Raw genomic sequence first — 25279 nt, 5'->3', positions numbered from 1 at the left:
TGACATAACCAACTCATATACATGCATATGGTAAATACATGGGGGGTATCGCACCTTGATGACATCATTTGTATACGTTGTCATCAAATGTGCGCCGTCTAATGTAGTACAGACGGAAGCTGGGACGCCAAAGTTAGCTAGTTACGAATACGGCGACTGTATTTGCTTGTCTATTTAATAAACGCGCCGAATAAAAAAATATTAATTCGACAATGTAAAATGTGTTGTTACGAGTCAGGACGCCAGTGCGTTATGTCTTGTTAGCCTAGCCTTCTAGCTAAGCAGCATTGCTCAACACTGTTTTGGAAGTGATGTGTTTCAACACAGGAAGATCTTACACCAGTGAACAGCAGTCTGCGCGACTACGGGAGTGTAGTTAATGTGCTTTTGTGGCAAACTGTCGTTGTTTGAATAGGGTTTCTTGGAATTTGGGGCTGTCTGCGAAGCGTTCACAACATGTTGAACATTCCATCCCAGTCCTTCCCTGCGCCGAGCTCTCAGCAGCGGGTTTCATCATCCGGTCAGTCCGGGAGGAGCAAGGTAACACTATGCCCACAACAGCTAAAACAGGCACGATTTTTTTGCAATAGAAAATAAATGATATCTATAACCCGATCATTTAAAGTTAAGTGATACAGTACATGTTTGATGTTAAATGTGTAGTTCATGTTTACATCAGTGTATCGTTTTCTCTTACTTTGCATCTGTTGCCTCTCTAGACTCAGGATGATACCTTAGCACATCTGCAGATGAGCATAAATAATATTGCACGACTCTGCCCTCTTCCTGATTAGGTGGCCTTAAAGCCTGGTCACAGTCTTATGGACTGGATCCGCTTTTCCAAGAGTGGTAAAGACCTGACTGGACTAAGGGGGCGTCTGATCGAAGTGACCGAGGAGGAGCTAAAGAAACATAACACAAGAAATGACTGCTGGACTTGCATTAGAGGTGAGTGTGCAATAACAAAAAGGGACTACGGGGATTTTCAGTTAAGAGAAACTGATGAATATCTTGCCTGTGAGCTGTACTACTATGCAGACTTGGAGGATTCTCAATATCAGTTTAATGATACTTGATCCCTCTTGAGTTCAGTGGAATTCAAGAGGGTGTTGGAGAAATGACACTAAACCCTTATAGACTTAGGTATATAAGTGCTTTCTGTATTAGAGAACCTACTTACAGTGTATATGTGTGTTTGCAAGAGGATAGCCAAACTTCCCAAAACCTGACTTTCAGTCCTTTGTTTGGGTCAAGCATCAATATTAACTATTTATTTAGTTTTGATCCTAATATGCACTCACCCTCAGTTTTGTAAAGCAGGCTTTCTGTTGTGAAGGAGATACTGAGTCATTCAGGTTTAGCTACTTTTATCTTACAGTGTTTGTTGTGAACCTCAGGATGACATGAGTGTAGCATTAACAGTGATTATAGTTTATCTCTATATTTCCAGGTCTTGTGTACAATGTGACTCCCTACATGGATTACCACCCTGGTGGAGAAGAGGAGCTGATGAGGGCAGCTGGAATAGATGGGACTGACCTGTTTGATCAGGTATGTAATGTATGCATTACAGTACACCTTGATGGTAAACAGAGTCCAAACATTTTTAGAATGTTGTATTTAACTGTTGCATAGACCTCGATAGGTCAGGGGAGATATTTTGTTTTGGGAGCTTGGTAAATGTTCTGGGAAACTAGAAAGGTTGACGTATGCTGCTATGGTTATGGTATGTTTATACACAGGTCCATCGTTGGGTGAACTATGAGTCCATGCTGAAAGAGTGCCTGGTGGGTAAGATGGCAACTAAGGCCACCAAAGCTATTAGAGGTACACACGTACACAGACGTACAGAACCTATTCTAAAAAGTTGATTGGTTTTCCCACACCTCAAAATGATGATGTTCTCAAATAAACCAAGGGTTAGATTAACCTTTTATTGTAGTGATGTTCTCAGTTTTTCTTCTCAGCTATCATCCCTCCTCCTCCACCACCACTGACTGGCCTCTCACAACCAACCACATTGGCACCTCCCCATGACAAAGACTCCCGGCCTCGGTATAGAATATATTACACACTCATGTAAAACATGAAATACACTTGTCTGAGTTGAACACATTTATATGTAAACTTCATACTTGCCGTTGATGTAGGTACGACTGGTTCCAAACCGATGGGACTGTTCATCTGGTCGTTTATGCCAAGAGAAAGGTAAGAGTGAAGCTGCTGTTGAGATTCTCAGGACTCAGGAGATCACATAGAGTGTGTATGTGCATGTGTAAAGGAGTCCAACAAAACTACAGTAATATATACACTAAACTATAAACCAGGCTTAAAGCCTTTAACCTTTGTCCCTACATGTGATGGTTGGATGCACTGGTCAGGATAAGTCACTGACTTTCTAATGAAACCTTTACAGCGGAAACAAACAACTTTATGGCTAATGATGATACAATTATATCATGACAGGAAATGTCCACCACTTTATGTGTATATGATTGGTCTTTTATAAGCCTTGCTTTCTCGGATATTGTCTTGGCATACAATGTTTATGCATTTTGTTTTTTTCCCTGTCAGATTCCCAGCTCAGGGTGTACTACTGTTGACCTCAAGGCGGGTGTTTTACGAGTGGAAGTAATGCTGGGCAAAATGTCCTATATAATACATTTGTGTGAGTACATATTTATTTTGCCATCTTTTGCTGCAATTTAAGTGAGGCACATATTACTTATATTTACTTATTTCTTCCCTAGATCCTTCTCTATTTTCAGTTTTAAAAGTACAGTGTCCAATAAATAAAGTTTACCTGTTTGTTGGTGTTAGGATTAGCTATTGTTTTAGTAGATAGTCAACCAGGAGTGTGATTAATGTTAAACTAAATTTATAAAGTAATATTAAATTCTGTTATTCCTATATATACAAGTACAGTAGAAAATCTGAAATCTGAAAATATTCACAGACAATACCCTGAGACTACTGAGATAAATCAGTCAGATTTATCATAAATCACATACTCACCGTTAGAGGCTTACATTTGGACAGTATGATGACACCCCTGTCTTTCTGTACACATCTGCATGCATCAAACATGATTTCCATTCCTGATTAAGAAAAAACACACAATATTTTGATGTACACATGATATTGTTGTTTGCAAAACCTGTGTCCTTTTCATGCTCTTTTAGGTTTAGCTGATGAAGTAGAGGGCAATATTTCTGGTAAGAATAGAGCTTACTACAAAAAAAGCTTGAAGAATCATGTGTTTAAATTCATAGGCTTGCATTCTAAACTGTTGTCTCTTCAACAGTAAACACGGCTTCCTCTGTGGGAAAGATCCAGGTCAGCATTCGCAAGCAGGCGAAAGGAAAATGGACCAGCCTTGGTCAACCAATGGAATTCCACAACACATTTCTACTCAAAAAAGACAGAGGTGACATTAAGATAAATCAGAGGCTTTGGTAGGCTCATCACATTGAGAGCCGCTTCCTCTTCCACAATAATTTTAACATTTGCTTCCTTAAATAGCTAAAAACCTGTTGTCGTTGGTTTCAGCTCCTTACTATCGGGATTGTGTGCTGGTGTCTAAGACGGATGTAAACCACAACACCCATATGTTCAGACTGCAACTGCCGCGAGGGACCGTCATGCACGTGCCTGTTGGAAAACACGTCTACCTCAAAGCCCTCATTCAAGGTTCACTGTTCAGTTCACACGTTGAAATTAGCTCTACTTCCAATATACAGACACATTTCTGTTTCAATTTTTAAGTTTACCGTCATTGATAAAAATGTGTTAGACAAACTAAAAATAAGTGTCATTTTATTTCTATATCCAGACACAGAGGTAGTGAGACCCTACACTCCAGTAGATCAGGACCTGACCGCAGCCTCCCAGCTCTCCTCACAGGAATCAGATCTCTACCTCATGATCAAAATCTACCCTGATGGAGTGTTCACCAAACATCTCAATAGCCTCAACATTGGTGAGTCAAAAACATTACTCATACTTGGATACATTCATGTTGACAGATGTAGGAATTTTTCCACAATTAATGAAAGATAGAAATTATAATTTTGACATAAAAACACCTCAAACATTATGAAGTGTTCTCTGTGTTTGAATGTGTGTGATCCATTATATATATTGTTTGAGTGGTATTACTCATTAATTAAGTATTTTGTAACTCTACAGGAGACCATGTGTCCATAAGTGGTCCAGAGGGTCCCTTCACTGTCCGCCCTCTCCGTGATGTCACACACCTCTACCTGTTAGCAGCAGGCACAGGATTCACACCCATGGCTCGCCTCATTCAGCTGGCCCAGGACCATGACAGCATCAGGTGGGAACTGTGTGACTTGGATCAGGAGGATCAATGGTTGTTCTAAATTACTTTCATCACTCTTAGTATTATCTCTTTATTTTATGATGGAAAAATCTAAATTTAATAGTGTATTCCTCTCTCTAAAACTCATGGCATGTTTGAAAAAGGTTCTCTACTGTATAGTGTGCGGTCAGTTTTTGTAAGTCCAAGGCTTTGTCTGATAAAGTCACAATTTGTTTTTGTGTGTTCACAGAAAAAACAAACTTCTGTTCTTTAACCGGCGGGAGGAGGACATTCTGTGGCGCTGCCAACTGGACGAGCTAGCTGCTAATAATGACAAGTATGGACCTATTGTTTCTTCCTAAATTGGTGAAAAATTATTATGTTTATAGAATGCTGATAACTGACAAAAGCAATGAAAAAAAAAACCTGTTGTGTTCTCAGGTTTCAGGTGGAGTATGTCCTCTCTGAACCCTGTGAAAGCTGGACTGGCAGGACAGGTCGGATTGATGAGTCCATGTTACAGGATTTCCTCAAGAAGCCAGACGGATCTAAATACTATGTGTGCGTGTGTGGCCCCACTGCCTTCACAGATCTAGCAATAAGGTTTGTAATATACACTTTACTATTCTGAGTTTAATCATGTATTTATATAGCCTCCTGTTAAACATAACTGGGGAAGCAGGAATACCTGCAGAAGGCCAATTTGCCTAATCCCCAGATCCACATGTTTTTGGACTGTGGGAGAAAACCTACACAAACATTGGGGGAACACGCAAACTCCATGCAGAAAGGCCATTGTTCCAACCGGGCCGTGATCCTAGGTCTTCTTGCTGCAAGTGCAAGAGTGCTAACCACTACACCAACCTTGTGGCCCTATACTCTTACTCTTATTTTTAAAATATATATAACTGAAAAGTTTGTTTTATCGCAAGTTTATCAGCTTTTTGTTTCCTTTGTGTTCATCTCTCAGGTTGTTGAAGCAACAGGGCATCAGTGACGGGGAACTCCACACCTTCTGTGGCTGACATGTTCTGGTCTCCACTCCAGCCAACTTCACTCCGCAAATACAGAGAGTTTTGAATTTATTTATGAATTTAAGTGAACTTGGATTTCTATGCACCACAGATCTGCCAATGCTGACAACACAGAACAAACGGCACAGCCCTGGTTTCTTTGTTGGGTTGCCAGATTCTACAGATTTTGGACAGTTTTGGCCAGGGATTCAGATTAGAATTCAGATGAAAGCAGTTACAAATACAGAGACTAACAGAAATGAATGAGATTATGTAAAGTGATGTATATGCAATATAAAAGGTTTGTGTGCAGCATCAGATACCTATGGCAGATAATTATGGCTCTTAACCTTTCTGTTACATAAATGCATTTGTAAACACTTCAGTGCAATAAAATATATAACGGTGAATTTTTTGACCGATCCCATATGCTAGTATCCTGTTCATTAAATTTAATTAAATTTAAGTTTAATTGAGACCTTTTGTGGAGTCGTTTTACTTCTTTAAAGAAGCTATATGTGTATATTTGCTATTGTGAAAATTCATTCCATGGAAGGAAAACTATGCTAATTGTCTTTGTTATTCCAGAAAACAATCAAGTTTTATACCTATTATCAACATAATTGCTGTTTCTCATTTGAACAGTGTCAGAATTTAATGAAAGGAAAAAACTAGAAGGATTGTGAGTGGATGTCAGAGCCTGTGAATCAAAGCCTTATTTTCCTCTTATAATTAATCTTGATAATTAGACTGATTCATTTTTTTTTTTAACCAAGGGCAGATGCATTAATATTTAGTGAAAAATATAGAAACATTTCCTAATTCTATACAAAATATATTATACATTCGAGAATGTGTCAATTTTCAATTAATTTTCATGTTCCATATTAAACCTTACATTAAAAAAAACCTTTGCATAAGACTTAAACATGACTCACATTCTAGTTAATACAATGCTCATAGTTAGACAAGGATTTAAAAAAAATATTTATTTTTCACTACACCTGAAATAAGTTACAATAATTTAAATTAAAATAGATCGTAGTGACTTAATATGGAAACATCAAATGTACAATGACATTTTCTTACTTACAGCGCCACATCTTTGAAAGTTCCTGTAGCTTTTTTTCATGTAAACATGAAATATTGATCTGGGAAAACAAACTTCCTCACACTCCTGCAGTGCTTGTCAGCGGGAGTCCATTCTACCGAACCTGGACTAATGCTAGGATATTGATTATTGCTTTTGTTGTTTACTTCAGTAACGTGTTAGTTTTCACTGACTTCTATGAGTAGGATCTTGTGGGTGCAGTGAGCGAGGTGAGTTGACCTGGAGCAGGGAAAACCACTCCCTGCCTCTGGAGGTGTTTGATGATGTCCAGGATGGAGTCCAGCTCCACACGAAACACCTCAATCTCTCTGCTCTTCTCCTGAGCCAGGTTCTTCCAGTGTTCCACCTCTGACTGATGACTGGCCTCAATCCCCGGCCATGAGCCACCAATGATCTGCAATGGACACAACATCATACCATATTTGTGATTCTGCACTCATTCAGGACCAGCCTTTTGTTTTCACTGAATTCCTAAAAGCACGGTGAGAGTGGGTTCACCTCTGGCATGGCATTATAACATGAGAATAGACCCACTACCCACTATTGTTGGCGTAAAAGAGGTTTTATATTTCCCAGGATTGTTCAAGTTTCCATAGGTGAACTGTTTTATCCATGTAGCAACAAGGCAGCACAACCAGACACTGCATTGCTACAGGTTTCTTTTGAATATGAAAAAAAATCAGGAAAGGTTCATTCACCAGCGGTTGCTCATTGTGATATTCAATAAATGGATCTTAGCAGTGAGCTGTTATGTGTGAAGCACAGAAAGTGCCATGCAAGACATGTGACCTTTACTGAGGGACATGCCCACATCCAGTGAAGCACACAAAGCTCCACTGAGGATTTCTCTATGCATCACTCGCTTGTCCCGCCCTCAGCACTCTCACCTGGCAACAAAGCTGCAGCTGGATGCGAAGGATAATTGATTAGGAGAGAAATTTTATAATTTATCTGTGGCAATGCCACTTTGTTTCACAAATGATGTTCTTGTTTGTAAATAGAACACAGTCAGGGCAGGGAAACTCCATGTTACATGTCAGTAACTTCCTGTAGTGGAAAACACTAAAAGTGCTACAAACATTATTTGTCTTAAAGCAGCAAGCAAAGCTTTAGCATAAGCTAGTTTGTAAAAACTCATGTCTTCATATTTTACCTGCTTCAGCTCCGTCTCTCTGTGTTGGTGTCTGAGCTCTAAGTTGGCAATCTTCTTCTCCAGGTTACACAGGAGTTTCACCTCTGGGCTCTGCGCGTCTTTGGCTTCTTTCAGCTCCATAAGCAGTTTGGTCAGCTATAAACATAGAAGAATCAATGACTGGCACAAACCACGATAAAGGCCCAGCTGCATATTTGAACTCTGCAGATGAAATGATAAAACCGAAATAACACAAAGATAAAAGGCAAGTGAGCTATGTGCTTATTACTGTTCAAGTGAGTTCAAGTGCACTTTTTATTTTTTCCATCTGCGGGTGAAGTAGACCTATTTTGTATCCAAACAGCATTTATAATATACAATAATACATCAGTAATATAAAAGGAAGACATTTTTGGGCTGTCAATTTGTTTTTTTCTTAATCGTATAAGCAAAAAACAACAACATTATTTTGCAATTCACAAAAGTCTTAAAGTCCACATTAAGTATCTAAAGTGTCTCTTCGCTGTCTATTTGGATTCCAAATCAAATGAATGCAAAGAAAGTTACTTAATGAACTTGACTTTATTACTTCATTTCAGATCAAGAGAAGTGCAATATGCCTGAGGTAACACTAAATCTACTTCCGAAATGTTAATGCAACAGCATTTGTATCCAGTTTAGTTGTCATCTCTGTGTATTTCCTCTGCCTTTCTGTGGCATTAACATGTCTAAACAGTCTTAAATGATACAGAGGTATTCTGTCACACAGAAGCACTAGAATTATTTCTCACCATCTCTCAGCAGCTGCACCGTCATTTATTTATATCACTTCCTGACTAAGTGATTGATCTACATTCTTTTTTCCCAAAGTCACTTTGTATTCCTTTTTATTTTTAGGTGTATATGCCACATAGCTGCTTTTAAAACTGCAACACAAAATGACAAGTAAATGTCAAAACCCATGTGTCCACACACAGATGCAGAGATGTATCCGTTCCTCCCATGAATGTGTTAGCTGAAGGAGGCCATGGAGCTTTTTAACACATATTTTCACAAAAAGGTTTTGACTCACAGCAGCGTTAATGTTTAATGATATGAGGCTTTGCCATTTGTTCATTTAAAAAATAAAGGTTCCTTTACAGTGACAGTGTAAAAGGTTTTCGGGTTAGGTCTGCTTTCAGTGCGTGTGTGTACTAACCTGCTTCTGCAGGACATTCTCTCGAGTCCTGGACACTGCCAGTGCAGCTTTAGTTCCCTGCAGCTCTTTAAGTTGCTCCCGCAGATGTTTCAGCTGTATCTGGGGGTAAACGACAGGTTTCCATCATGACAAACATCATAAGAACGTACTGACATCATGACACTGGTGGGTTAATGAGCCTGTACCTCTTGAGTGTTGATCTTATTGGCCTGTTCTGCAACCACTGAGGATGAGTGTTCCAGGGCATGAGTGGCCCGCAGCTGGTCCAGTACTCTGAGGTGTTCTGCTTTCAGAGAGGACAGCTGCTCTGCTGACTGCTCCTGGTGCCTAGAAGATCATATTATAGCCATGTTACAGTTCATTCTCTCCATGTGTGTTGATGGGTTCATCCAGATGCACATACCTGTGCAGCTCTTCCTTGGCTTGAGCAGCATCAGCCTTCAACACCTCCCTCTCCTTCTCCCAACGCTGCTCCAGCACCTCCAGGCGCTGAGTAAGAGCAGTGTTCTCCTGCAGAACCTCTGAGACATGACTCCCTGTCAAAGATATGCAAAAAGTCAAGGACAGTTGAGCAGAGTCAGTTAGGATTGCTTCATTCAGCTACTGTGCAATACCACAAACTCAAAAACAAATGTCCACATTCTTACCTTCATACTCTGTAGGCTGGTAGGTCTTCTCATATTGAGCAGCAGGAAATGTTTCTTCCACTCCACAAGTCTGTGTCGCAGTAACAGAGACGGGCGTCTTGGTTGGGCCAGGCTGTCGTTTGGTCTGTGTAACCTGGGTCTCTGCTCGTGGGTTGGGGACAGATAACATGCTCCTCCTCTCCCTCTGCAGTCTCTCCACCGTGCGGTTCAGATCTTGAATGGTTCGCGTTTTGGAAGCAAGCTCCTGGTTTAACCGCTCTATCCGAACTCCGAAGGCTTCCTCGGCTTGGCGCTGGTGTCGTCCTGGACTTTGATGGGCCTACAGGTTGGAAGGGGTTTAGGATTTCAGGATATGGAGCTATTTAACACAGATTTTAACTTTGAACCTGTGATGCCCAGTGCAGTAAGAGTGAGGCTGAATCTCAGAGCCTGGTAGATCCTGTACTCACCCTGCTTTTGATTTGCTGCTGAAGAGACTTAATCTGCTCATTGAGGGATTTCTCTTTCATCTCATGGCTTTCCTTCACCTGCTGTAGCTCCGTCTCCAGAGTTTGAACCCCAGACATGCATGGCTGGCCCTCGGCTACAGAGCTTGAAACTTCAATCGATTTCTGTTGCAGCTTCTGCTCCAACTCTGAAATCTGCTGCTCGTAGCGCAGCTGAAATGAGAGAACAGGTTTCCCGCTAGCTTTAGCATTTCTGCAAATCTATTTTCAGAGCATGTTTTTGATTGCTAACACATTGTCTATTCTGAAATCATAAAGCAATATCTAATAACCCCACACACTTCTGCTAAAAATGTATTTGTCCATTTGGGAGGACTGTCTCCAGTGTAATTGAGTATTTGGTGTAGATTAAGGAGTCAAATCTCAATTTTATCGAATGAGAAAACATTACTTTCCATTGTACCTTGACACTGTGGAACTGTTGTTCCATGGCCCTGAGGCTGCGTTTGGCCTCCTCATCGTGGTTCTCAAGCTCTGCTTCCAGATGCTGAATCCTGTCCTCCAGCAGAGCAGTGACCTTTTTGTTCCGAGTCGTCTTATCAGTAACCCCGTCCTCCTCCTGTCCAGCACTGGCTGCAGCGTACATAAGAGCAGGTAGGGAGTTTGGGTTTCGATGTCTAAGTATCTGTTCCAGCTCCTTCACCTGGTAAAAAGAGGAAGACTATTGAGACATGGAGAGAAATAAATTTGTGGGAGGAGGGATTAGTCATTTTGGTTGTAAGATAAACCTGTCGCTGCAGGTCTTGCATCTTCTTCACATCGACAGATTTCTCTCTTGCCTTCCTCTGGTGCTCGCTGCTTCTTTTGCCCACTTCCATTTTCAGTTTTTCTACCTGAGACAAAGATAACTTATTATCCGTTACCTGTAAGTGATCAGGCATAAGCAAGTTCACCAATCTATACATTGATCTGATAACATGACTTCAAAGTGTATTTGTTTCGTCCATTTAATGCTAATGCCGTTTTATACCAACACTGTGAGAGAAACTCAAGGGTATTTTTTATCTGGGGCAGCGATTTAACAGCTTTTCAAAGAAAGCGTTATTTTTTTTCCCCTTGATTTATTTCTCATTTAAGTTGCTGTAGCACTGTTTTATACTGCTAATGTTTCAAACTTTAAGGCTCTTTTATTTTATAAACTGTGGCAGCACTTTTACAGCTACCTAATTTAAATAGCTGTAAAAGCCACATCGATTTAAATTAAGTAATTGATGTTTTTCCCCAGGATACCGACTGTCAAACTAGGCAATAAAATACTTTCTCCAGCTTTTCAGTATATCATAAAAGTTGTACTTCTTTTAAAAGCACCAGTATCTGGTATTCTAATTTCATTCACCTTCAGTTTAATCTTCAATCAATCTTCAATCTTCAATCTTAATCAAAAATAACATGAAAGCAGAGCCTCACCTGCTGTTTGAGCTGTTCTATCTCTGCTGCAGCAGTTTTCAGTCTAGTAGCGTCTCTGTCCAGCAGCTCCTGGTTCTCAGCAAACCACTGTAGCTTCTTCTTCAGGGCCAACACTTCCTCTCTGTGCTTGTCTTCCATTACATGCATCTCTGAAGTCTTATCAGCTGACACATTAAAAAAGGATGCGTTATTAATAAATTAAACACATTGTTGACGCATGTTTGAGGTGAACTGATATGGTTATCCATTTAGCTCCCAGTGAATTGGCTTGAATTGATTAGTTTTTACAGTTTTTTTGAGTCATTCAGTCTTAAGCGGTATCCAGTTTTACCTGAGGTGGACATGACTTGAACTTTGGCCAGGTCTCTCTCTTTCTTCAACAGCAGTAGGTCTGTATCCAGAGCCTGCTTTTCCTGCCTCAGTCTGTGAATGTCCTCAGACAGCTTAGCCTCATTCCTCTGGACACACACACGTGTTTTTATGGTAAGGGAGGAGGGTGAAACACATGCTCCTTCTTAGTGGTTGTGGTTCTTACCTGAAATGTTTTTATTTCAGCCAGCAGGTCTGTTATGCGTCGAGCGTGATCCATTAAACAGACGTTTTCCGCGGGTCTTGAGGTTTTACTCATCTGCTCCCTGGTACCACAGACAGTTTAAATATGAAGTCTAATTTGTTATTACGGATAGTCAAAACTGCTAAAAATTAAATCAAGTTTAGTCACATTTGAGTACAAAAACCTACATAAAGAAGTGATAATCAATTAATTAATTATCAGCTGATGGCAAAACATTTGCCCGACTGTTTAATCTGCCTCTATTCATATGACTGTAAACTGTCCGGGAACATCTGTAATGTGAGACACAACAACACTGAACCTACCTCATGATACTCAGTTCACTCAGCAGCCTGGAGTTTTCATTAAACATGGCCTCCTCATTGGCTTTAGTCTTTGCCTGCAGACCTTTCATCTGCACGTACAGTTTCTCATTTTCCTGTAAAATAACTGGTTTTATTCTTGTATGTAGTTTGCTTTTAAATCTAATCAGTAATATTAGGGTGACAGGTTTTACTGTTTAAGGAGGGCATGCAAAAAATCCATATGAAAAAGCACACACTGGAAGTCGGAGAACAGTGAACATAAGAAGGCCCAGTGACACAAACCTGCTGGTAACCCTTTATGAGTGTCTCCTGCTCCTTCATTTCACTTTCCATCTGTCTGAATGTTGCCTCTGTCGCAGAGTCTGTGGCCTCGGCCAGTCTCTTCCTCTGACTGGCTTCTTCTGCACTTCGTAGCTGATGAGAGGAAGAAACCGACATTGCATTCACAACATAATGATAAACTGTTAATGTGCAGGAAATCCAACCCTTTACTTTTTAATCTAAAGCACTGATCATTTACAAATCTGAGACAGCAAATCGTACCTGCAAATACACAGAACAAATCATTTCTACATTACTCTTGTGTGTAATTTTTAAATCAATTAAAAAACAAATTCAAACCAGCATCAAATGGGTTTGCACATTGTTGATTAAGCCTATCAGCTTCACACCACTCTTTTGTGTGTGTTTTAAGGCATTACGATTTCCGTGTGTTTTTCCGTGTGTGTTTTTGCACCTTGCTTTGCAGTACATAGTTCTGCTGTCTGAGTGAGTGGAGCTCCTCTGCTGCTTCTTTCAACTCCTGCAGCTCCCGCTCTCTCTGAGCAAGCTGGACTCTCAGCTCGTCCTCCACGGAGCTGTCCTCATCCCTCTGCAAGTCAGACATCGACACATCGACACCAATAATCGACACCGATAATCACCTTTAATGATGATCTATGATGACTCATACCTCAAATAAAGGTGTTAATGACAACCTGTCTGAGAAGAAAGGCAGTATACATCATACTCCAAATTGCGAATGTGGTTAAAACCTTGGCAAAAGCACCTACACAACCATGAGTCTATTCCTTCTCACATTAGTACATTAAACAGTAAACTTATACTACAATGATATTAAGACTGACTAATGTCTCTCCTATGACAAACAGAAACACCCAATGACTTCACATCCTAAAAACTGAGACCTTTAGGCTTGATGATTCTGGTGCCACACATAAAATTATATGTATAGTCATTAACTTAAGACCCTTTGGCAATGGCAAAGACTTTTCATTTAAAAGTTTTCTTGGGGTTTTGTCTTACTCTGAACTTTGGAGGATGATGTGTCTCCCTGGTTTCCTGTGGACTAGTGGTGTCCATCCGCTGTTGGAGGACAGTCACTAAGGAGTGAACCGATGACACAAGCTCACTGCTCACTTTCACACTTGGCTCTACAAATCAAACAAATATAAACACAGAAACACACATGAAACACTGATTCCACTAAAATGATCCATCGGTTTTGATACCTGGGTGTTCGGTGTGTGCGTGTCACTAATAACCTGTGCTGTCGTCTTTTTCTAGGCTCTTTGTTGGTTTGGCTCTCCGTGGACGTTGCAGAGATGAGGTTTTGGCTGAAGCTGCAACTCTACTGATCCCTGATGAACTGGAGGTCACTGCTGTTCTCCTCCCCACTTCCTTGCCTCTCACAAGAGCCACAGTGGGTTTCCACACAGAGGATGTAGAAGGACGAGAAGTAGTAGAGCTTCGGGGGGCCTGTGAAAAATACAAATAAGGTTACACAATGCTGTACAAGACAAATGATTTGACAGGAACACAGGGAAGCTGTTGTCTGGTTAAAAAGGTATCCTCTTCCAAAAAATGTCCAAACACTGCTGACATGTTCTTACCGGTTGCTTCTTAACTTTTCCAGCCTGAGGGGAATTAAAAGAAAAAGTCTTGTTGTGATCCTCCATTAGCCTCTCTACTTCTTCTCTGATACTCCATATCAGCTCATTTGGTTGGTCTGGGGGGCTGGAAGGACGGGTAGTCAATTCCTTAGCTCCCTTTATCTTCACGTCTGCCCTCCCCACTTCCTTATGTTGTGACTCGGCATACGTCACATCTGGGAAAGAATGTTCCAATGAGTGGAGTGTTTTTTCTTGGTCCGGTTCTACACCACTGTGATCATAAAATGTAAAGAAGGAAGAAATCATGTTGAGCATTCTGTGGATTTTTTTTCTCTTTTGAGAAAGTTTACAACCAAAGAAAAATATTTTCTCTATTTGCACATTTCTTTATTGATGCAAGAGTCACTGATCAGGGTTTCTGCAGCTTTCAGCAAAAATAAATTGAAGACCTTTTAAAGCTTATAATGAAGGCACATATCAAATAGGGCAAGGATGACAGCGAAGCAAGGCAGACTGATGTATTAAGCACATTAAAAAGAACACCAATACAAAGTCTGAAAACACTATCCACAACAAGTTGTTTAAAAGAGCATAAAATAAATGATAAAAAATAAGAATAGCGGAGTACAAGAGGTCAAATGATTTAGAACTTTAAAGAGCTTTAATCTTGACCAATGAAATAAAAACTGCTTAATTCCCAATAATGGTATCACATGATATCCTCATTTTGGACAATTCCCAGATTTTATTTAGATTACTAACCTGACAGGCTGAAGGGTGAATCCTCTTACATGCTCCTCTATTCGGATGGGCTTCATCAGCTCCTCTGCAGTGGGTAGTTCTAAATACAAAGTTTCAAAATTCTCATTACAAGGTATTTTACAATATCAACAAATTAAAAATATCCACAACATAAAAGAACAGACTATTTAAAAAAACATAACAGGTGAAATAAATATGAAGGACAAAACCAATATGACATGTGAACGCAGATTTCATTGGTTTAGATGATGGGATATATATTTATCAGTGAGTTATACCTTAAGGAAATAACATACAATCACTACAGAATTTACTGAGCATGATGGCTTGTGTAGGATACACTTCTGCCTTCCAAATTTGAAAAAAAGAAAGCTAAAATGGAATTGTAGAGGCAAACTGCAGACGGACACACAAGGACTACTGTTTAGAGAAAGGCAGTGTCTCACCTGACTCATTGGTAGAAGCAGGCAGAAGAGACTGCCTGGCAAGTTGAGGAGGGGATGATGGAGACACAGATCTGTGAAGCATCCCTCTCCCTTCCAGAGATGAAGAACGCTGACTGTGTTTATAGTCATCGGAATCCTCCACAACATGGATCTGTCTGTAGGCCTCATGAAGAGCGTCCATCTCTGAGCCTCCACTCTTCACATATGAATTACCTACACAGAAAATAAATACAGTGTATTCTATCAGAAACTATAAAAGACAAATCGGCAATAGTGGTGAGAACTGAAATAAGTATGTAGGGATGAGAAACAAGCAGACACTCAGGGACTCAAAGCACTGATTATTTTGAATGTTACGCTGTCAACTATTCTGATTGGTAAGATGTGTACAAAAAACAAAGCCACTGATTAAGTAATTTGGTCAAAATGTTTCTTGTTGGTGGGGAAACAAAAATCATACATTCATACATAAAGGCTATTAGAAACCAACATGCTTTATTGTATTAATTGATTTATGGTTTATTTGAGATGGGGTATCTTCTTAAAGTACAGTATCTTTGATACCTTCTCAACTTGTATCTCATGCTATTGTCTTGCTATTCCATACATAATGTGCAAATAAATATGCACAGGGTACACTGCACAATGAATGTGTTGAGTGTAACAACATTTAGTCCAACTTATTTAAGTGCAGCTTCTTCAATTTGACCATGTATGTTTGTATTATGTACCTTTGTCCAGCGATCCTGCGGTGTCCTTTCTTCTGTCTTCTCCACCAGTGTCATCCAACGAGTCAAACAAAGAAACTGATGGAAACAGTGAGTTAGAGTGACAAACATTACTATCCTGCTTGTTATACATCTATTAAATAGTGACAAGGGGTCTGGTAGTAAATATAGAAGACACATTTCCAACACTTTATCCAATCAGAAACCAGAACTCTACAAAGAGGAGGTCCTCTCTGCTCATGAGATTAGCCTGTTTGATGGCTCTTACCTTTGGCTATAATAGAGGACATCTTAGGGTTCTGAAAAAAACCCACAACATGATAAAAATTACATTAGCAACACAGTATGTAGTTTTGTGATATTTCAAATCAAACAAATATTAAGGCCATTGCATATCATCATGTTGTTATTGCTATTTCAGGGATCTTGTTTTCAGCAGTAACTGTAGTTTTAAAACAAGCTTGGCATGCTGCAGCCTTAAAAAGGATGTACTCCTGCCATAATAAGTTACACACACACAAATGACAACCATGTTAGAAGAGTTCCTCAGCATCTTAAACAATGTGGATTTTATCCATCTCTCAACAAACACATAGTTCGCTCCATTTATTGTGTGTCATTTTATACCTCATCATAGCACCAAGGCAGTATTTATGCTATATATATACACACAGTAACACACTGCATTAAATAGAAACAATGCTAGTCAATATTGGCTTATTGCACATGTATTTTTATAGTTTTATCATCATAGATTACGAACCTCCTGCTCATGAGGCTCTTTCTCATGCTCCTCATCCTCAAAATCCTCACTATAGTGTGGAGAGCCTGTACAACAAAGTAGAGAAAAAAAACACACACATTAAAGTGCGCACAGACAGTGAGTGATAAAATAACAAAGACGTTTGGCAGGGATTAATTCTCTTACCTGGAGAGGTGGTCTCTGTGACTCTTGCCTTTCTTAGACCATCATCATTCTGCTCCACTGCTTCATCAGCTTTCCTGGAGGGAAGATATCCATCCTCATTAATTACAGTGACAACCCTGGGCCTCAAGGACAGAGATACAACAAAGTCACTGCATCAGATGCGCCACGGGCAAGCATGTGTTCTTTAAGTATGCTAGTGCTGTGTTCAGTATTTTCTTTTGGCACAGGACCTGATAAACTTGTAAAAAGTAAAAGTTTGACTCTATGATAGGGTTGAGAGGTGATGAATGGGGGGAAAAAAAAGAGTAAATGTGGACATTGCACTAGAGTGGTATGCACCACAGACAGTGGTTTCTCATGTGACATCAACATTCAGAACAAATGTTAAAGGCAGCACTGCTTTACTTTGGTGAAGAATAAGAATAGTGCATGACAAACATGGCCTGGCTTGTGTTTAAAAGGTTTTTTTGCTTTATCTTCCCTGAGTAAGAGTGAAAAAGACAAGGCAGTCATATCATACACCATGATGTCGGTCTCGAGAATACAAATTATATGACTAAATAAATAAATAAATAAATAAATAAATAAATAAATAAAAAGGAACAAGTCAAATAGGTGGAGAAATCAGTTGAGAGCACCAATATTTTCAAAGTAAAACCCTGGCACCAGCTTTTCTCCGTTTAGTGGGTTTAGAATGTCATACCTGAGATTAGATCCAAAGGTAGAGCTAGTTGAGTCCATCTCTTTGTTCAGTTTAGAGTAATCTATAGTTGATGAGGCTCCAGCTTCCAGTTGGGCAAAAAACCCAGCTTTCTCTTCTTCTTCTTCTTCCAGTGTATCCAAGCCCATATTGACCATGTTCACAGGTGGGACATTCACAGAGTCTGCACACACATGAGAGCACACGTAATGTTGTCACAGAGTCAACGAGAGTCAAAGAGGTGCCAGGTCAGCTCTGCCATGTGAGTGACCACGGCCCCCCCAAAAAACACATTTATCTGCCATGTGAGCTCACCCTCTGCATCTGTGTTGTCTCTACTGAGAAAAAATGATTCCAAATCTTCTTTCCTCAAACCACTGTCTACTGAATCCTCCTGCTCCTCTTGAATAGACTGAGACCTCCCCAAAGATGTCCTCAAAGATTTCCTGGAACCCAATAGTCCTGCAAAAACAATTAAATTGTTATTGTTTAATTTACGATGAGTAAGTTTAACAAATCAAAGATTACAATAAGAAACTACAAATACAGTTGAGTCAAGCCAAAAGGTGTTTTGATCTTCTGTCTACATGTCATTACCCTCATTCTCAGGCTGTGGCTCTCTGGCTTTAATGAATCTGCTTTTTGGCATCTCTATTGGGGAGAGAGGGAATAAGAAACAGTGTGAGATATTAGTTTATAGGACATTATCACATATAAGCCCGATTTATGACAGACAACATATTAGTAAAATAAAGATGTAAAGTAAATATTTAGCATATAATGTATATTACTTTCTTATAAGTTACTGCAAATTCTTTCATGAGGTTGCTGGTAGACATGAGGTTGCAATAACCATGTAGGATATAAATCTACACCAGAAGCAGAGGGAGGAGGGTGATGTTTGTGTCCTTCATTTAACTCAGGAATATTATTAGATTTAGGGATTTTTACATTTCTTTCCAAGAAAGAAGGAATAAGAACGTCAATAATGAACTAACTGTATAAGATGCATTTTATTTATAAATGTAATTAGACAGCTACACCCTCTTAGGAGAATCCCCACTGAATCACAACTGCAACCAAAACGTGATGATAAATAAGCATTAAATGTGAGAAAGATACATTAAGACACCATGTTTATGGCTACATCCAAACTCCAAGCTTTGTCATGAGAGCCACATAAAGAACATATACATTTGGTGTGATAAATGTTTTGTTATGGAGAGTCTTCCCGTCATTATTACCTCTGCCTGTTTCTTCATCACCATGGTTGTCATCTTGCCACCATGACACTGATGGATTAGAGGCTGGTTTCTGGCTGCCTTTCACCGTAGGCTGCTTTTCACAGTTGCCCAAATCCACTGACTCGTCTGAAACACACTGACATGCAACCAGATTTAAGTCAGAGAAACTTTACACTCATATTAGTCAAAGCTGGATGCTGCTTGTGACATTTACAAATGAATGGCTCAGTTCATACTGTGCAATTAAAGCAACCCTTATAGCATCACATGCTCAATAAGCAATATGACAAGAGTACAGAATGTTAAGTTACCTCCTTTAAGAACAGCTCAAATTGTGCATCCAGCTCCTCCTTGCTCAGTCTGTGAGACATATTGATACCATCCAGTCCATCAGTCAATGAGAAGTCACAAAACTGATTAAAAAGAAAAAGAGAGAAAAAAAGACATCACAGCTTGTTTGTGTATGTGTGTAGCATATTTTATAGACAAATGCTGACATTTGACAAATGACACACTTCAAGGTGCAATATTGTTAGAGGTAGAGGTATATTGTTTTTATTGTGGCTAGTGGATACCAATACAGCAGCACATTGGAAGAGGAAGACAATCAACATGAAATGTAGACGGTCAGTGGTTTATAGGAAAAATATTTGAGTCTGTCTCACCTTAGACTTGAATACAAAAATTAATCTATGGTATTTTGTTACAGTTATATTTTAACACATGTCTCGATGTCTTTGAACACATAATGCTGACTCTACTCACTTTTTTATATCAGCGAATTCAATGCTGACTGTTCTTGTTCACTAAATTGACATATTACTTCTATTTCTCACAAATCACATCACCCACTTCAATTTAAAATTGCACACTATGTGAAGGTATCGAAATGTAATCCCCATATACTGCCACATTACCAGCATGACAACATCAGAAATGCATTTATTTAACGAGCCAACTAGAACATGTGTATGTCCCAATAAAACGCAGATGGAACTGTTGAGCATTCTCGTCGCGAATCTCTTTCTACATTTGCATTGTTGTTATCGATATGTGTGAATGTTGACTCTGATCCGGGCCTGTCTTTGATCTAGCTTCTCTATGCAATCACTACGAGAGGAAAGTTGTTGAAACAGTTACATTTAAAACACTAAATGTAACTGTAAATAATAGGGTGAATGTCCTGAACAGTAGAAATCATCTTAAAATGTCAAAGATAGCGACCAAAAAAGAATTAGAAAACACAACCTCCAACATAAATACCGTTCGCTGAAATTTTAATAATAATAGTATGCATTCAACGTCATAGTTTGGTGCGCCACAGGATATTATCAACGAGTTAAAATGTAAAGATCTTGGATAAAACAACATCCGGTTATAACTGTCAAAATAAAACAGGTCGTCTACAACATTTACTTTCTGGAAGAAAACAAGACGATTCTGAAATATCTCCCTTCAGAAACGAAAACGTATATAGCCCCAGAACGATCTTTATTTAAGGCAAAACGCTAACTAATGAGTTGACTTACAGACAACAAAAGGCCGTTGTATTTTGAAGAAACTATTGATTATCTTCCGGTATAGTTATACAAAACCTAGCTTCAGAGTCGTGTATCTCCTTAGCTCGCAATGTTAGCCGAATCGAAAATAACCTGCAAACCTTTGTCAAAACATTTGGAGCAGAGCTGTGTACTTTAATTCCATTATTGTATCAACAAATATTACTTGAAATACCTCTTTGGTGGCAGCTCTCCCGGGTTGGGGCTTAAAACACTTGTAAGATGTAAATGTTTTGTGTTTGGAAAGTGAAGCAGTTCCCGCGACATCACCCGGGCGACACCACCAACATGATTGGTCAGGAAATAATACGGAAGTGGAAGAAGACCCGCCTCCTTCCTATTTCTGATTGGTGTGTAGATTCATGTAGAACGATGATTGGTCTTGTGTATTAATGATCGTTGATTAAAGTCCATGCATTCTTACTTAACTTTACTGGACATTGTGGTCAATTGTAAAATGTGTAGAATGTCTTTTCAGGGAGACACTCTCTAGTAAAATAATTGGGACACTTATTGTCGAGAATGAAACTATTCTGAATTATTATAGAGGGGAGAGTCGTGGTTGTGTGTTATTATGTGTTATTATTATTGGACCTGAGGGCAGAGCAGAGTATATCATACCAATTTATTTATTCAAAACCTCTTAGTATTATCATTATTATTATTATTATTATTAGTAGTAGTAGTTGTATAATTATTATTATCTTTAAATACAATTCTGTAGTTTCCCTCCTACTTTACATGTCTTCAATCAACAACTACACAGTGTTGGTCGATATTCTTTGTTCCAACAACAGAGTGCAACGCGGGACATGCTGGTTGTCACCACTAGATGGTAGTCTGCACACTTCCTACATGGGTTGTTGTTTGGTGTTGTCCAATATTTTATTCCTGTTTGAGTCACGGAGTGATGGTCTGCACCATCATGTGTTATCCCTAACTTTAACTATAAGCATTTATTGCTTAACCCTGATCTTAACCATAACCACAATTCAAATCTTAGTCCTATACTTAGTTGGTTCCTCAGAAATTAATTTCTGCCTCATGAGGACCAGGTTTTGGTCTCCATGAGGACTACTGGTCCTGACAACGTCAGTGTTTTTGCCAAAAATAAGTCATAAGAGAAAGAGATAGATAGAGAGAGAGGCTTTTTCACTATCTCCTGTATTTCATTACAGAGAAGAAGATAAGTTAATAATTGTTTATTTACATAAGATTTTTTTTCTTTGTTTGTTGTTTTCCCATGTCACACACTGGTGATCATTTATTTAATGATTTATTTGTGCTCAGCTTTAGCTCTTTAATCATGTTTTTACATTTTTAATTGGTGCATTGTGTGACTTTCTTTCTTCCCGTGCATCAGAGCAGCTGGCACATTTTGTCTCCAGCACACACAGTTCAGAGCGAGGGTTCAACATCTCCAACAGCGTTTTCTTGGAAAATCCTCTAGTTCATTTTCAGGTTATTTTATTGAGAAATTAATTTAATACCCGTAGTTTAACATCAGGTAAATGAGTTATGCCTGTGCCTACAGAAATCCACCTGGAGTTGAGTGCAACATCAGGCTGCATGTATTAAACATAGCACGTAAATTAAAGTAACATTCCGTATTCCGAGGAGTAAATGCACCTTTTAAATATGACATTTAAATAACACCTCTAATCATACTAATTTGAGGTATTTGGTAATAAATTATCCATGAATGACAATTTTGTTCATGTGCTCATACTGTGCTCTCTTTAATACCAGCCCCCACCTGGATTCTTCTGTGCTTCTTGTTACCACACTCTTTTGCTTTAATAATATTTCTTCACTCAGTTGGGTTTTCAACAGGAGAGACAGGAACTTGCTGGGTATTGATTTTCTGCACGCCAAGCAAAGTTTATATGTTTTAAGTTGTGCAAGACACTTAAGCAAGCGAGAGAGTTGGAGGAGCCGCTTGTTGTTAAGAGAAAGAGGGAGGGAGAGAGCAAAAGTTGCATTGAACCGAATGGGGGTGGTGAAAGAAAATTCAGTTAAGTCTCTAAATGCAATGGCAGTTTCGAGGAGGAATGCTGCAGGAAAAGCAACAAGTGAAAGAACTTAGACCCGACCAGCCAGACATTAAAGGTTGGCTATTTCCAGCTTCTTTAATGTGATTTTCTGCTGTTGTCATTGTTATATATAAGTTGTTCCCAAAGACTAACAGATGGGGCGCAGGAGATATATGTGTCACCAAATTCATTCTACTTTAAGATTTATCAAACATAAAATTAAACTCAGACTGACTCATCAAACATATATCTCTTGAAAATGTTGGGTATTTAAAATGATCAAACTAATACGAGGTGTTACAGTCTGTAACAGCTGACAGACAAGTGTCATACACAACAGATGATTACAGGTAATCTCTCAATCTCTTAAAGAGTGACATGTTGTATTAATACAAAAATAGTCCAACTCTCGTTTACACACGTTCAGTTTCTTTGGTTATTTGACAGCACATCTGAGTTCTATCAGTGTTGGAAAAGCAACTTTTCTATGAAAGGTCCATGTGTGCTTCTTTCTCTGAACTGTTTCAGGCTCGTCCTCTCTTGATTTCTCACTTGACTCACATTATAGAATTAATGCTCATTCTTATCTGGCCTTAGGCTTCTTTAAGACAGCTACAAAATGAGCAGAAACTCGTGCATTGATTAAATTGTTGTAGGAATATTAATTTCAGCCATGTGTTTGTGTGTAGGATGAGGCGTGGTTACAACTTGCCGATGGAGGTCAGTGTGACAGAGAAACGCAAGGTTTGTCACGGTTACTGTAAAGTCTACTGCAGCCTCCAGTGTCCACAGTCATCAGCATGCACACCACGTGACACCTCCCTCTTGCTCAGACCCCTCTACCCCCACCCCCTTTCTTTTTTCTGCTCCCTTCTCTCCCATTGTGCATCTCCCTCTCTCTCCTTCTCCTCTGGCTCAGTGGTGTGTTTCGAAGAGATAAGACCCTTGCTCATTTCACACATGAGCAGAGTGGAGTTGGGTAAGACTGTCAGTGTGTGTGCGTGTGTGTGTGTATTTGTGTAGGTGTGCAACTGCACGTATGAGTTTGCACGCTGATGTGTATGTTGAAGGTTGGAGGGAAAAAAAAAGAGCGAGTACAGACTCTGACTTAAGTTTTCTCCACTCTTCTGCTTCTTTACTTTGAGCTTTTTGAGGTGTTGATTCGCCTACCGAGGACTGTCTCGCACAAGGTGAAGGTAACTTTAATTTCACCGTTAAACTCTCCGTCCACTTCTCGAAATGTATAATTTATGTTTGTGTATATATTTAGACTGAAGCTCACCACAAAGGATGGAAATAAAAACAAAATGTACTTTAGTGAGATCTTGTTAAACTTTAGTGGAAACTTGCAATTTTACTTGAGGGATATCATAAAAGTACGTTTATTTTATTCCAACCTATGTGTTTTTATCCCTTATACACAACTGATGACTTGAATCAACTGAAGCTCTCTGCCAATCTGTTATATTGCATTTATTGTGTGACTCTTTATAAGACTCCCATTTTTAAGGGTTCGCCTTTGAAAGATTGGCATTTGTTGCTGGAGTAGTGCTCTTTCTACTTAGACCTGTGCATAGAGTAGTACACACTTTCTTTCCCTCTCCCTGAGCTATCCTGTGATTGGTCAAAGGCTGAATATAGCACAGCATGAGGTGCAAAAATCTCGCTCTCTCAGATCACTCAATTTAAATAAAAAAAATATTACTGAGCAATACTGTGAAAAAAAATTCCCACCGACTGTACCTAATCAAATCCTGGTTCGTACTACAGGATCCCGCCGTTGTTGCTGTTGGTGTTTTTCGTAGAGGACAGGTGCACAGATGCAGCCTTTCACAGACTTGTTCAATGTTCCTACACATCAAACACTTTCAATTTGTGGACATCTTAATTGTAATAATCATATTTTTTTTATTGTTGACAGATATGGATATTTCTCTTTGGCCTCACATGCTAATTTAAATCACACATACAATAAATGACACGATAAACCAAAACACATCCACGGTGGAGATAATGGAGACCTTTTCACCGTGACTGTTTTTAAAAAAAAATTAAAATGGCTATTGCATTTTTTTTCACCTGTTTTATATAAACATACCAGCTGCTTCTACTCCCTCCCTCTCTCAAAAACAGAAATCTGGACATTTTGTTTTTAGTCCCCAGGTGGCCATACCATCCATCCATCATCTACCTCCACATGAAGGTTGCAGGGCCACTGGTGGCAATCTCAGCTGACATAGGGTGAGATGCAGGGAACACCCTGGACATCCCATCGATCGCATCACCACTATGTGAGTGTCAAACTAACCTCTGCACGTGGGAGGAAACTGGAGAACCTGGAGAACAGTTCTGGAGAAATGCCACATGCACTCCATCTTGTAAAGTAAAACACTTTCATCAAAAACAACACAATATTCTGGTTTATATCAAGTTAAGCTTATTTTCTGATCAATGTTGTATTTATGTGTTGACTGTAAAACTTTAAGTAGAAAGTTCCTAAATATTTTAAACTTCATTATTAAAATAAATCAGAACAGGTGGGAAGGCGTAAGGGGTGTCAGGGTGACAATGACCACCTTCTTTGTCTTACTTTAATTGTTGAAAAGAACACTGTCCACCATCTTCATTCATTTTAGGTGACCTGTCCAGGATGTACCTCGCCCTTTGCCCTACACCTTTTGTCAGCTGGGATTGGCACCAGCGCCCGCCGTGACCCTCATGTGGATAAAGGATTCTTGCAGTTCTTGGGTGAGAAATGACTCACAGTTTACCG

At 39.4% G+C, this 25279-nt stretch overlaps 2 protein-coding genes across 2 annotated transcripts; one reads left to right on the top strand and one right to left on the bottom strand.

Moving 5' to 3' along the window:
- Window positions 1–84: 84 nt before the first annotated feature.
- Window positions 85–5812, top strand: LOC122774603 (cytochrome b5 reductase 4). The gene is made up of 15 exons (XM_044034036.1): window positions 85–540; window positions 795–948; window positions 1451–1551; window positions 1743–1827; window positions 1968–2055; window positions 2151–2208; window positions 2575–2668; window positions 3183–3215; window positions 3305–3427; window positions 3550–3690; window positions 3833–3979; window positions 4189–4336; window positions 4572–4658; window positions 4763–4924; window positions 5292–5812. Exons 1-15 carry the CDS (start codon window positions 457–459, stop codon window positions 5344–5346), a joined length of 1560 nt encoding a protein of 519 aa, XP_043889971.1. The 5' UTR covers window positions 85–456; the 3' UTR covers window positions 5347–5812.
- Window positions 5412–20784, bottom strand: cep162 (centrosomal protein 162). Its single transcript, XM_044034035.1, has 30 exons — window positions 20649–20784; window positions 19226–19327; window positions 18915–19050; window positions 18268–18321; window positions 17986–18132; window positions 17674–17854; window positions 16971–17044; window positions 16806–16870; window positions 16311–16341; window positions 16046–16120; window positions 15315–15527; window positions 14869–14947; window positions 14107–14377; window positions 13759–13972; window positions 13520–13647; window positions 12951–13085; window positions 12497–12628; window positions 12215–12327; window positions 11871–11970; window positions 11667–11793; window positions 11336–11499; window positions 10657–10761; window positions 10332–10571; window positions 9872–10081; window positions 9423–9741; window positions 9179–9311; window positions 8961–9102; window positions 8776–8874; window positions 7599–7733; window positions 5412–6839 (listed from the first exon to the last, which is right to left on the bottom strand). The coding sequence occupies exons 2-30, from the start codon at window positions 19283–19285 to the stop codon at window positions 6621–6623; spliced, it is 4101 nt and encodes a 1366-aa protein (XP_043889970.1). The 5' UTR covers window positions 19286–19327; window positions 20649–20784; the 3' UTR covers window positions 5412–6620.
- Between the last annotated feature and the right edge of the window lie 4495 nt (window positions 20785–25279).

The sequence above is a fragment of the Solea senegalensis genome, linkage group LG9, assembly GCF_019176455.1.
Source record: "Solea senegalensis isolate Sse05_10M linkage group LG9, IFAPA_SoseM_1, whole genome shotgun sequence".
In the NCBI taxonomy this organism is placed as follows: Eukaryota; Metazoa; Chordata; class Actinopteri; order Pleuronectiformes; family Soleidae; genus Solea; species Solea senegalensis.
The sequence above is the reverse complement of the archived record's forward strand: the minus strand, read 5'-3'. Positions and strand labels throughout refer to the sequence as shown.